General features: G+C 36.8%; 1 protein-coding gene across 1 annotated transcript; it reads right to left on the bottom strand.

Moving 5' to 3' along the window:
* Window positions 1–6,190: 6,190 nt before the first annotated feature.
* LOC588488 (tetratricopeptide repeat protein 32) lies at window positions 6,191–10,472 on the bottom strand. Its single transcript, XM_030973901.1, has 3 exons — window positions 10,305–10,472; window positions 7,640–7,797; window positions 6,191–6,711 (listed from the first exon to the last, which is right to left on the bottom strand). Exons 1-3 carry the CDS (start codon window positions 10,439–10,441, stop codon window positions 6,566–6,568), a joined length of 441 nt encoding a protein of 146 aa, XP_030829761.1. The 5' UTR covers window positions 10,442–10,472; the 3' UTR covers window positions 6,191–6,565.
* Window positions 10,473–11,596: the final 1,124 nt, after the last annotated feature.

The following is an 11,596-nucleotide window of genomic DNA, read 5'->3' as shown; positions in this document are numbered from 1 at the left end:
ATAAATATTTTGACACTAGTAACATCAATATTACGTTTTGTAAAAATCATCATATTTTACTTCGACGTATTCAGAACAAGTCTATTAAGTTTAAACCATGCTTGTTCTTTAAGAATTTTGACATTCATTTCATCAACAAGAGTAAACACATTTTTATGAACCATTTATATAGTAGTATCATGAGCAAACAATTCAATTTATCAGAACCTATTCAGAAGTAAAGCGAATATCGTCAATACATAGCAAAAATAAAAGAGGAACGAGAATGGAGCCTTGGGGTACCCCATGCGAAATGGATTGATATTTAGAAGAGATTAAATTATAAACTGCAAACTGTTATCGATTGTGTTAATATTTTTAACCTAATTTTAAACATCTAAAATCATACATAGAAAATTTCCTTAACAGTAGTTCATGGTTCAAGCAGTCGAAAGCTTTGGATAAATCTTTAAAATAAACTGATTTCCTTGTTATCGAAGGCCTGAGAAATATTGTAGACAAACTGAATTTAAAGCAGGTGATGTTGAGCGTTTCACTACCAAAAACATTGTTATCATATTTTAATCAGTTATTAACATATTTATTTTTATTTTTACCTAATAATGAATTTCAAACCTTCCAATTTAATGACATATTACCTTGCAAATGTTTAAATTTGGAATCATAATACTGTCTTTTGGCATTCCTTATTGCACATGTAACACTATGATTTCTAACTTCGTTTTACTTTCATTTCTTTCAGTGGGTTTTATCAAGTACTTTTTATACAATTTTAATTTGTTGTTACTCATCTTTTGCAAGTCCTTATCTTGTTTGATAGTTCTACATCTCTTCAAGGCAAAATATATTAACTTTTAACCCTAAAAAGGCCGGGCTATTTGAGGTCTTAGTATGGCCGGGGGGGGGGGGGCCATTATGGCCCCCCCCCCTAAGATCTCGGCCGCGAAGCGACCGATTGCCGCGAAAATTTGCACGCATGTCAAGTGAAGTGTATAGAATAATATGACAATTTCAATTTTTTGAAAAATTCACTCATTTGCATATTTATGGTAATTTATGCAAATAAAGTCATAAAAATCACATTTTTACCCATAAATCATATATTATTCATACTTAAACATTCTTTTTCACTACATATATTCATTAGACCATTCTGAATGATAATACGACAAAAAAATTCGGAAGAGACAGCTTATTCCTTATGTTATCCCTTGTTTTGATAATTTCTTATGTATTTCATTGTTTTTTTAACTTATGTATTTTATTGTTTTTGTTTTTTTATTTCATTTCTTACTACAATTCAACTATTTTGACTCCCAAAACAACCACCTAAACTTTAAACAAGACCCAATAGCCCATGTTTGATCTGTTTTGGGGAAAAATGACTTTTCCATATGTTTTGTACACAAATCACGAAAATGAGCGATTTTTGGGCTGACATGCAAAGACAAAAGGTCACGTGACCTTGTAACCGTAGGTCCGATTTTCAAAAAAATATTTTGAAAGTTGCGCAAGACTCGAAAGAAAAAAGTCAGCGAGCGGCGGGGCGCCATCCATATGCGTTCCCGAGCAATCAGAAAAATCGTGGAGGGGGGGGGGGCCATAACGGCCTTATTAGGGTTAAAGTGTTTTATATGTGTCTTGTCTGCTGTGTTTTTAAAGGTAAATGTAGTAGTACCAAGAGACTGGTACATTGTATATCACTATTTTAGATACTGAAATATTTCACATTATAAATGTTTCATATACTATTTTGCTGATAATCATGTAAGAATATATGTTATGAAAATTTCTAAAGTACCATTTACATTTTGATTGAGATGGAAAACCATCAAGAATACTTAAATAAATATTTTGTAAATGAATTTCAAATGGAAGTCTGTTTTTCATTGCATGAAATTAGTTCTGAGTAAAGTACCATATATTCCTTTAATTTTTAGAATTCAGTAATTTTGAGGTCATGAGGAATTTTTCACTACCAATTATGATTTCGGAGATGGATCGCTTTGGACCAATCAAAGAAAAGTTTTGTTTTTTTTACAAGTTATTTTTGGAGGAGTCTCGCTCATCTATAATAAATAATGATGTAAACATTTGGGGGAGAAAGAGAGTAATATTGAGAGGGAAGTAAAGGATTGATTAGGACATACAGAGAGAGAGAGAGAGAGGAAAAAGGGGAAAGGGGAAGGGCAAAAGAGTAAAAGATCGAGGGATTGAGAAGACATTAGAGAGGATGAGAGATAGTGAGCAAGAGAGACAAGGAGAGAAGAGCAGAGGGGAAGAGAATGAGAGAGATCGAGTGCAAGATATATCATACAGAGCAACAAATAGGATATGCACTGTTCAGGTTCAATGGCAAATTAGTTACAATTTTTTTTTTTTTTGGGGGGGGATGGGGGTTTTAGGCAATAGTTTATACAGAAAATATGCAAAGTTAACTTTAATGATAATTATAATGATATTCGGCTTATATATAGCGCTTTATACATCAACGATGTGTCTAAGCACGTTACAGATATATTATTTTATACAACACCTACGTGGATCCTTGTCATTTGATTGGACGGTTGTTGATCACATGATATTCAATAGATGGTATATTGCACGGTCGTGCATTTTTGGTTATATGCGCCGTGCATTTTTGGTTATATGCAGACTGCGTACCTCTCTGCTGCATGTGCGCGTATCCCTGCGTGTATCTGACGCGAAGGCAATCTGCATGTAATCGAGAAGGCTGTTGATTAACGTTCTATTAGGTCTTCTTCGATGTTGTATAAAACAAATAATGAATGTTTTTCATTCGTTTAATAGTGCAAATATGTTCATTCGTTGAAAGATTAACGTTAATTCTATTCAACTCGGCTGACGCCTCGTTGAATAGAATGTTAATCTTTCAACTCATGAACATATTCGCACTATTGAACTCATAACCATTCATTATTTGTATAATATACCTGGACATCGGATTCAGGCTAGTACCCGCATACAATGTATACTCCTTGGGGAACATTCCAGTGATTTTTACAAGCGCACAATTGCTCATCTAACCACATTAACTTTGTAGTTAAGAGATGCAGTGAGATTAGAATTCGCAGGGGTAGAGTTTATATTTCAAGATACAATGTATGTAATGGTGTAGAGAATAATGCACTGAAAATAAAAAACAATTCAGTATTTAAAAAATAAAATACTACATTTTACATGTATTTCTACAATTGCTAGTGTCTATTTGAGGGGGGTGGGTGTAGACAGTTCTTACACATTATTTGAATTATATTTGATGCCTTTATCATCTTTATTTATCCTGTTACCTCTACCAAATACCAACTCATTCATTTTCATGTTTGTTCTTGTCCCAGTGATTTGTGCAGGGCGACTCATTGGCTTTTTGAAAATATTACCCACTTTTTGGACACCTTGAGTCTGATAAAAAAATCTTCAGAATTCAACATGCAAAAACCATTTTAAGCAATTCCTCCAAAATACACCAGCCATTTCCCCCAACTTTCCTGAAACCTCTTTTGTTTAGTTGGAAGAGAGCTTCTCTTTCACCATACACATCCATCATACCATATTCTTTCCAAGATGCCACTATTCATCTTATTGCCCATAACCTCAAACAGTTCAACTCTTGCTCATTTCATCAAGCACCATGATGCTCATTGAAAAGATATGTTGAAACCAAATATGGTCATGTCTAAAAAAAACAGTTCCTCTCTCTTTATTAACTTCATCAAAATGGAATTTTCACAATTTTGGATACAGTCACATTCACTACACTTCTCTTTCGGACAATTCTCGATCACGTTCACCATCATTCCTTCAAAAGCATATCCTTTAATTTGTTTTTTCAATACTTCCACAACATTCTTAATCCCATTCTACTGCAGTCAACCTGTTTCATCTCATGTCATCTCTGTAATTTTCTGCTTCAAAGAGGAATGGCGATGAAAAGGTTTGATTTGTCACATTTTATTGAAAAAATATTCCTTTACATTTCCAAATAATGCTAGTATTAAGTTTGTACAAAACATGCTCACTTAATGTTTGTCGTCAAGACATTAAATCTTAATTTGCCATCTTTGACACAGGTGTAGTAAATAAATGTCTGGCAGGAATAAATTCCTTGAATGCTGCATAATAATAAATAAGGTGTTGGGTCTCTAACAGGCACTAGGGACATAATTATATGAGCCCCCATACACACTCTAAGTTCAGGCCACATCTTTAAATTTGGACAGTAGGTTCATCCATACAGACACTTACAACATGCAGTCTGGACCCCATGCTAAACAAGTTGGGGTGATCGAGCCTTGTAATTGGGGTGCAAGATGAGCAACGTACACATATACACCATCATTTGTATCATTATAACCAAAATATGAAATGTGTGTCAAGTTGTCAACGGAGGTGAGTCTTACTCTGTCATCTCTAAGTGTTGAAAATTCCACTATAATAGCTTCTACAAACAAGACTGCACACTTCTTTCAGAATAACGTTAAAAAACAAAAAGCCCCTTTCAGATATGATGCGGCAAAACTGCAGCCCTTTTTTTTTTTAATGACGTAACTACATTTCACATTTCTGTATCTCTTTTAACACGGAGCTCATTAAATACATGCAGGACCTTTGTTGCGCCATTCATTTACACAATTAAAAAATGCAGTGTTTTTGCGGTGGTTTACCATGTCATATCTGGACGAGCCTTAAAAGGAGGAGTACTTGAATGTCACTTTGCCCACTACTACTTAAAAATATTGTCATAAAATTGAAAACATTTAAGAATTATATACCGGTATATATATATATAGTATGATAATGTTCTTTATAAAGAAATCAGTGAATAAGTATTGCAATCTAAAAAGCTAATAGTATTAAAAATGATTTGATTTACTACATTCACATATATCGGTAATGTTATTCCTTTTCACTCGTCCTGGAGAGTTGTAAAGTTATAAATGTAGAGGAAATAAAACATGGTATTGCAGAACTAAATTTTGTATTCTTTCATCAATATTCGACTTCAAACACATTCGTTTGCAGAGAGGTGTCTTAAATGACATCTTCCACATTATGATGCAATTTAAGTGAAATTTTGCCATCAAATCTTTGGGGCTCCCAACATTTTAGAGAGGCTTTAACTCCAAAGTGTGTTCACAACATGATTGAGAAACATTTATTTCACATAGGATGTACTAAAAGACTTACAACATCTAGATATTGCTTTGAAACATATATTTTGAGTTTTTCATACAATGAGAGAACCTTTTCCCATCTCTTTCTCTGTTATCTTTCCCTTATATAACATATGAATATATATATATATATATATATATATATTTCCACTCCTCCCCTCCCTCTCTCTTTATCTACCGGTATATATATATATATATATATCTGTATATATCTCGATCATTCTACTATCACTTTTCTATCTCCACTCTTTCCCTGTTGCTCTTAATCTCAATGTCTTTCTCATTTCTTGTATAGGCACACATACACCACTCTCCTTTCTCTCTCCTTGTGTACCGGGTACACGTTGTGTCATGAGCTGGATGATACACTACTCATCTCTCTCTCTCTCTCTCTCTCTCTCTCTCTCTTGTACACGTTGTGTCATGAGCTGGATGATACACTACTCATCTCCTCTCTCTCTCTTGTACACATTGTGTCATGAGCTGGATGATACACTACTCATCTCTCTCTCTCTCTCTCTCTCTCTCTCTCTCTCCCTCTCTCTCTCTCTCTCTCTCTCTTGTACACGTTGTGTCATGAGCTGGATGATACACTACTCATCTCTCTCTCTCTCTCTCTCTCTGTCTCTCTCCCTCTCTCTCTCTCTCTCTCTTGTACACGTTGTGTCATGAGCTGGATGATACACTACTCATCTTCTCTCTCTCTCTCTCTCTCTCTCTCTCTCTCTCTTGTACACGTTGTGTCATGAGCTGGATGATACACTACTCATCTCCTCTCTCTCTCTTGTACACATTGTGTCATGAGCTGGATGATACACTACTCATCTTTCTCTCTCTCTCTCTCTCTCTCTCTCTCCCTCTCTCTCTCTCTCTCTCTTGTACACGTTGTGTCATGAGCTGGATGATACACTACTCATCTCTCTCTCTCTCTCTCTCTTGTACACGTTGTGTCATGAGCTGGATGATACACTACTCATCTTCTCTCTCTCTCTCTCTCTTGTACACGTTGTGTCATGAGCTGGATGATACACTACTCATCTTCTCTCTCTCTCTCTCTCTCTCTCTCTCTCTCTCTCTCTCTCTTGTACACGTTGTGTCATGAGCTGGATGATACACTACTCATCTTCTCTCTCTCTCTCTCTCTTGTATACGTTGTGTCATGAGCTGGATGATACACTACTCATCTTCTCTCTCTCTCTCTCTCTCTTTTACACGTTGTGTCATGAGCTGGATGATACACTACTCATCTTCTCTCTCTCTCTCTCTCTCTCTCTCTCTTGTACACGTTGTGTCATGAGCTGGATGATACACTACTCATCTTCTCTCTCTCTCTTTCTCTCTCTCTCTCTCTCTCTCTTTTACACGTTGTGTCATGAGTTGGATGATACACCACTTGTCTTCTCTCTCATCTCCGCCATGTCCTCCTGGGCGGTCTGAAGCGCTAGGTGACAGTCAGGAAAGTCTGGTTTGATTGCAAGGGCATGCTGGAAATCAGAGATGCCTTCTTGGAAACGACCTAAAATCAGAGATTTAAGAGATGAACAGAGAGAGATGAATGGGGTAGAGTCAACGCCAAAATGAGAAAAGACAGAGTTAATAATACAGCTGACAGTCTGAAAACATGCTACACTACTTAATTTGGGGGGGGGGGGGGTTTGAAGTTCTATAAATTTGACTTTAAATGTTTAATGGTCATTTCTCAAAATAATAATAGGACATTTGAGGATGAGAAACATTTACTGAGGAAGAATTTGATGTTAAATGTCTGGGAGTAACTCTGAAGTCAGTAACTCTGAAATCATTGATGGTGAAAATTCTATCACTTTTCATTTACCACCTTAATGAGTAACAAACATGTATCCTAATGTCGGGTTATACAATTTTGTGATTTGCTTTCCACTATTCAAAACTTCAAATAAAAGCAAATCAATTCAGGTCATTCCCCTTAAAATGATTAGTTGCACAGGATTTCTTAGTTTTACAGATCCTCTAATAAACTTACACCTATAAAGTGTATACATATTTTGGTTTCATAACTTCCAAACTGCTCTATTGGAACACTTTGTAATCCCAAGAAGCTTGTCATCTACATCCAAAGAATGAGATTAAACAAAACGATTTTCTTCTTCCTCACTCAGGTTTTGTAATGTTATTATTAAATATACCTTTGACTTCCATTCAACATTTATTGACCATGCTCATGATACATGTATATGGAGTCATGCTGTCATGGGCTATACTATGAGATGCTTCTCCAATTTGGTCTTCGAGACACTTGATTTTTATTGATTTGAAATTATATTGCATAAGTATGATCAAAGTAAAATAATTTTAATAACGAGCAATTTCATTCAAAGGGAGAAAATTTATAAAAGTTTACTACTTGATACAGTAATGGTCTCTCAGTATAGCAGAAGGTTAAGTAACTTTGTTTACAATCTCACCTAGCCGGTAGTGAATTTGACCCCTGTTGTAGAAAGCAACAGCAAAGTCTGGTCTGTGTTGTAATGCTAATGTATAGTCCTCGATAGCTTCAGCAAAGTCTACCCTTTGGTATTTAATTTGACCTCGGTTATTCAGGGCTGTAGCAAGTTTCAGTGACCTATGCAAGAACAAAGCAAATGACGTAGAGGTGAAACAAAGTGTCGTTTATGAGTGGTTGTTCTCACTGTAAGTCAGGGTTCTCTCTGTACTTCTTTCACTGGTTAATGATTTGCTAGATACACATTTATTGATAGGGAACATGTTTTACACGACTTGATTCAGTGGCCTTTTTAAAAAAGGTTGAAAAAAGACGCTTGCGGGCAGCATCTTTTTTTAACGTAACCTAGTCATCTTACCGCTGAATTTGATTGGCTCAATAGGAACCTACGTTGTGCGCCATGTGCTAGTCATAAATATTCATGATACGCACGCACACAGAACCTGATGCCTTTATTTATCAAATATGAGATTTCATACAAAAATTACAAGTGCAAATTAGCTAGGTTTAATTAAAATAAATGACATTCGATTTGCGACAAAATCGGCAGGCTTACAGTTATCGTAAACGAATGACTACCCAGGTCGTATTTGTCCATAATCATTGCGACATAGTCTACTGGTTAGTCCAGAATCTGGCCGATCTAATTTATATCTCTACCACACCCTACCAACGCAAATATTCATATAGATCTAGGTCTAATCAAATATTAATAGACCTATGCAGCGCTAGGATGGCTAGGTTACATTTAAAAAAGATGCTTGCGGGCAGGGCTTAGATTAGACCGAATTTTCTGTCTCTTTCGTTCGTCAAGCCTCTTATTTGGGTAAAGAGAGCCGACCCTACCCAAACTAGACCGAATTTTTCTGTCTCTTTCGTTCGTTAGCCTCTGATTTGGGTAGGTCGGCTCTCTCTTTAGAGACAGAACAGCCCCATACGCTGTAGTGGCCGCGCGTTTGTACTAAGAAACGTTACACAAAACTTGGCCAAACTTAATCCCTAATTTTGATATTTTACCGGATGCGTATCCGATGCATTTAAAGTCCTAAATTAGCTAAATACTTAACTACTTCGGTTCCACTTACCAACTTGACTGGAATAATCCGTTTAATGGTCCATTTTTAGGAAATTATGGGTCAAGATCGACATCCATGAAGAAAATCTTGCAGCCGAGTCTCATTCTTTCTAGTCTACGCCGAAGGCAAAATGATTATAAGGGAAAAACTGTGCACGAGCTACGAGTTCGTAATGACATGCACAGTTTTTCCGTTATAATCATTTTGCCTTCGGCGTAGACTAGAAAGAATGAGACTCGGCTGCAAGATTTTCTTCATGGATGTCGATCTTGACCCATAATTTCCTAAAATGGACCATTAAACGGATTATTCCAGTCAAGTTGGTAAGTGGAACCGAAGTAGTTAAGTATTTAGCTAATTTAGGACTTTAAATGCATCGGATACGCATCCGGTAAAATATCAAAATTAGGGATTAAGTTTGGCCAAGTTTTGTGTAACGTTTCTTAGTACAAACGCGCGGCCACTACAGCGTATGGGGCTGTTCTGTCTCTAAAGAGAGAGCCGACCTACCCAAATTAGAGGCTAACGAACGAAAGAGACAGAAAAATTCGGTCTATACCCAAACTAGACCGAAAGCTTCAGTCTCTATAATCGTCGGTTGTTCCACTGAGACTACGTCTGGCTCCACTAGACCTCCGGTTATAGAGACTGAACGACTGCCTATGCCAGCCTGTGTTGAACTTATTCCGCTAGATTTTAGCCGCTAGGCCCCTCCCACAAACTTGCCACGGCCGTATTGTTATGCCCCCAAAATCCCCCAAAATGTCATTTTACCTCGTTCATTTCCAATTTTAAATTAGGCCTAGGCTATAATACATCGGTTCCACTTACTAACTTGATTGATATAATCCGTTTAATGGTCCCTTTTAAGGAAATTATCGGTCAAAATCGACATCCATGTTGAAAATCTTGCAAGCCGTGTTAAACTCTCGCTGCCGTCAATCTCATCCCTTCTAGTCTACGCCGAAGGCAAAATGATTATGAAGGAAAAACTGTGATAACGCCATTACGAACGTGTAGATGGCGCTCAATGTATTATAGCCTAGGCCTAATTTAAAATTGGAAATGAACGAGGTAAAATGACATTTTGGGGGATTTTGGGGGCATAACAATACGGCCGTGGCAAGTTTGTGGGAGGGGCCTAGCGGCTAAAATCTAGCGGAATAAGTTCAACACAGGCTGACATAGGCAGTCGTTCAGTCTCTATAACCGGAGGTCTAGTGGAGCCAGACGTAGTCTCAGTGGAACAACCGACGATTATAGAGACTGAAGCTTTCGGTCTAGGCCTAGATCTATACCCAAACTAGACAGCAATAACCATCTGATTTGGGTCATTTCTTTAATAAAACTGACATTTGTTGTCATAATCGGAGGTCTAGTGGAGCCAGACGTAGTCTCAGTGGAACAACCGACGATTAGAGAGACTGAAGCTTTCGGTCTAACCCAAACAAGAGGCTTAACGAACGAAATAGACGGAAAATTCGGTCTAGGCTTAGATATCAAACATCAATTTGTACATGTGGGACACATAATGAAATGAGGCTAACTTACAACTCCTTGTCTATACTTTCGGTCCCCGCTAAATGATGTAACGAGTGATCGATGAACCCTGAATATTTTATTTCAGCCATCTTGAAATCCCCAAGCGAAAAGGAACTGTCTGCTTCTACAATTGTATGATCAGTCATTTCGATGTTTACGTTTAATCAGAAACTGCTACAGTGCTAGCCTCTTTTGGCGTGTTATAAATCTAAGTATGGAAAGCGAAGTTGGAAAGAAGGAGAAGAAAAAATAAGAAGAGGTTGAAGAAGAAAAAAAGAAGAAGAAAAAAGAAGAAGAAGAAGAAAAAGAAGGGAAAAAGAAAAAGAAGAAAAAGTAGAAGAAAAAGGAGGAGGAGGTGGAGGATAAGAAGAAGAAAAAGGAGGAGAAGAAGATGTAAGAAGAAGAAGAAGAACGGAAGAAAAAGAAGAAGAAGAAAATGAAGAAGACGGTAGCAGGAGGAGGAAGAGGAGAAGAAGGAGGAGGATGAGGATATTAAAAACAAACAAAGAAATTCATAAAAAATTACTTCAGGATTAAAAACACAGGATCATTAACATTGTAAACTTTAATTTCAATTTACAAATATCACCGATATTATTTAACTCTTATTCATGTCATACTGTTCAAGTAGTACGTTACTCATATCGTCTTACGCCTTTTAATTAGGCTTACATAATGTGTAAACAAAAAAATGTGTGGGTCCTGGAAAAGACTTGACCATCAGAAGGGGAATCGTGGAAAGAAAACTAAACTATTTTGGGCACATTGTGAGGAGATCTGAAGGTGTTGAGAAGCAAATTAATACTGCAAGGAGTAGTCGGAAGGAAAACGGGGTAGAGGTCGTCCACCAATATCTTGGACTGATGATATCAAGAAAGTGTCTGGACAAGGAATGAAAGGTGCAACACAAATGACAGGTGAAAGAGTTGCCTGGCGTGCTCTCGTGAAGGCCACAGCAGTGCTTTACAGCACCACCTGAAGTTGATGATGACACAATGTGTGCAACTTGCTTGTTGAGATGGGTATTTATAATTTATTGGGTATTTCCAAAGGAACATGCATACGCGTACCCTAAATAACACTGAGTGGGGAAGGGGGCGGGGTCCATTGTTCCATGTTGTATGGAGATATAATATATAGAAAATTTCGCTACTTTAGCTTGTTTGTTTGTTTTTATTTCCGTCAGTATAAAAAGAATATACAAGTGAAAAGAAAATAGGAAAAAAATAACAACATTTATAAACTTATAGTTAACATATCTTAGAAAACCGCATGGCATTAAATAAAGGCAAAAACAACAA

Source organism: Strongylocentrotus purpuratus, unplaced genomic scaffold (assembly GCF_000002235.5).
Source record: "Strongylocentrotus purpuratus isolate Spur 01 unplaced genomic scaffold, Spur_5.0 spur5_scaffold_7, whole genome shotgun sequence".
Lineage (NCBI taxonomy): Eukaryota > Metazoa > Echinodermata > Echinoidea > Camarodonta > Strongylocentrotidae > Strongylocentrotus > Strongylocentrotus purpuratus.
The sequence above is the reverse complement of the archived record's forward strand: the minus strand, read 5'-3'. Positions and strand labels throughout refer to the sequence as shown.

Bases quoted from the DNA above. Each gene is read 5' to 3' on its own strand.
- LOC588488 (XM_030973901.1), bottom strand. From the start codon at position 10,441: ATGACTGATCATACAATTGTAGAAGCAGACAGTTCCTTTTCGCTTGGG. The intron at 7,798-10,304 runs GTAAGTTAGCCT...GTTCTTGCATAG, and splicing joins GAAAGTATAGACAAGGAGTT to GTCACTGAAACTTGCTACAG. The intron at 6,712-7,639 runs GTGAGATTGTAA...CTCTGATTTTAG, and splicing joins TCAAATTCACTACCGGCTAG to GTCGTTTCCAAGAAGGCATC.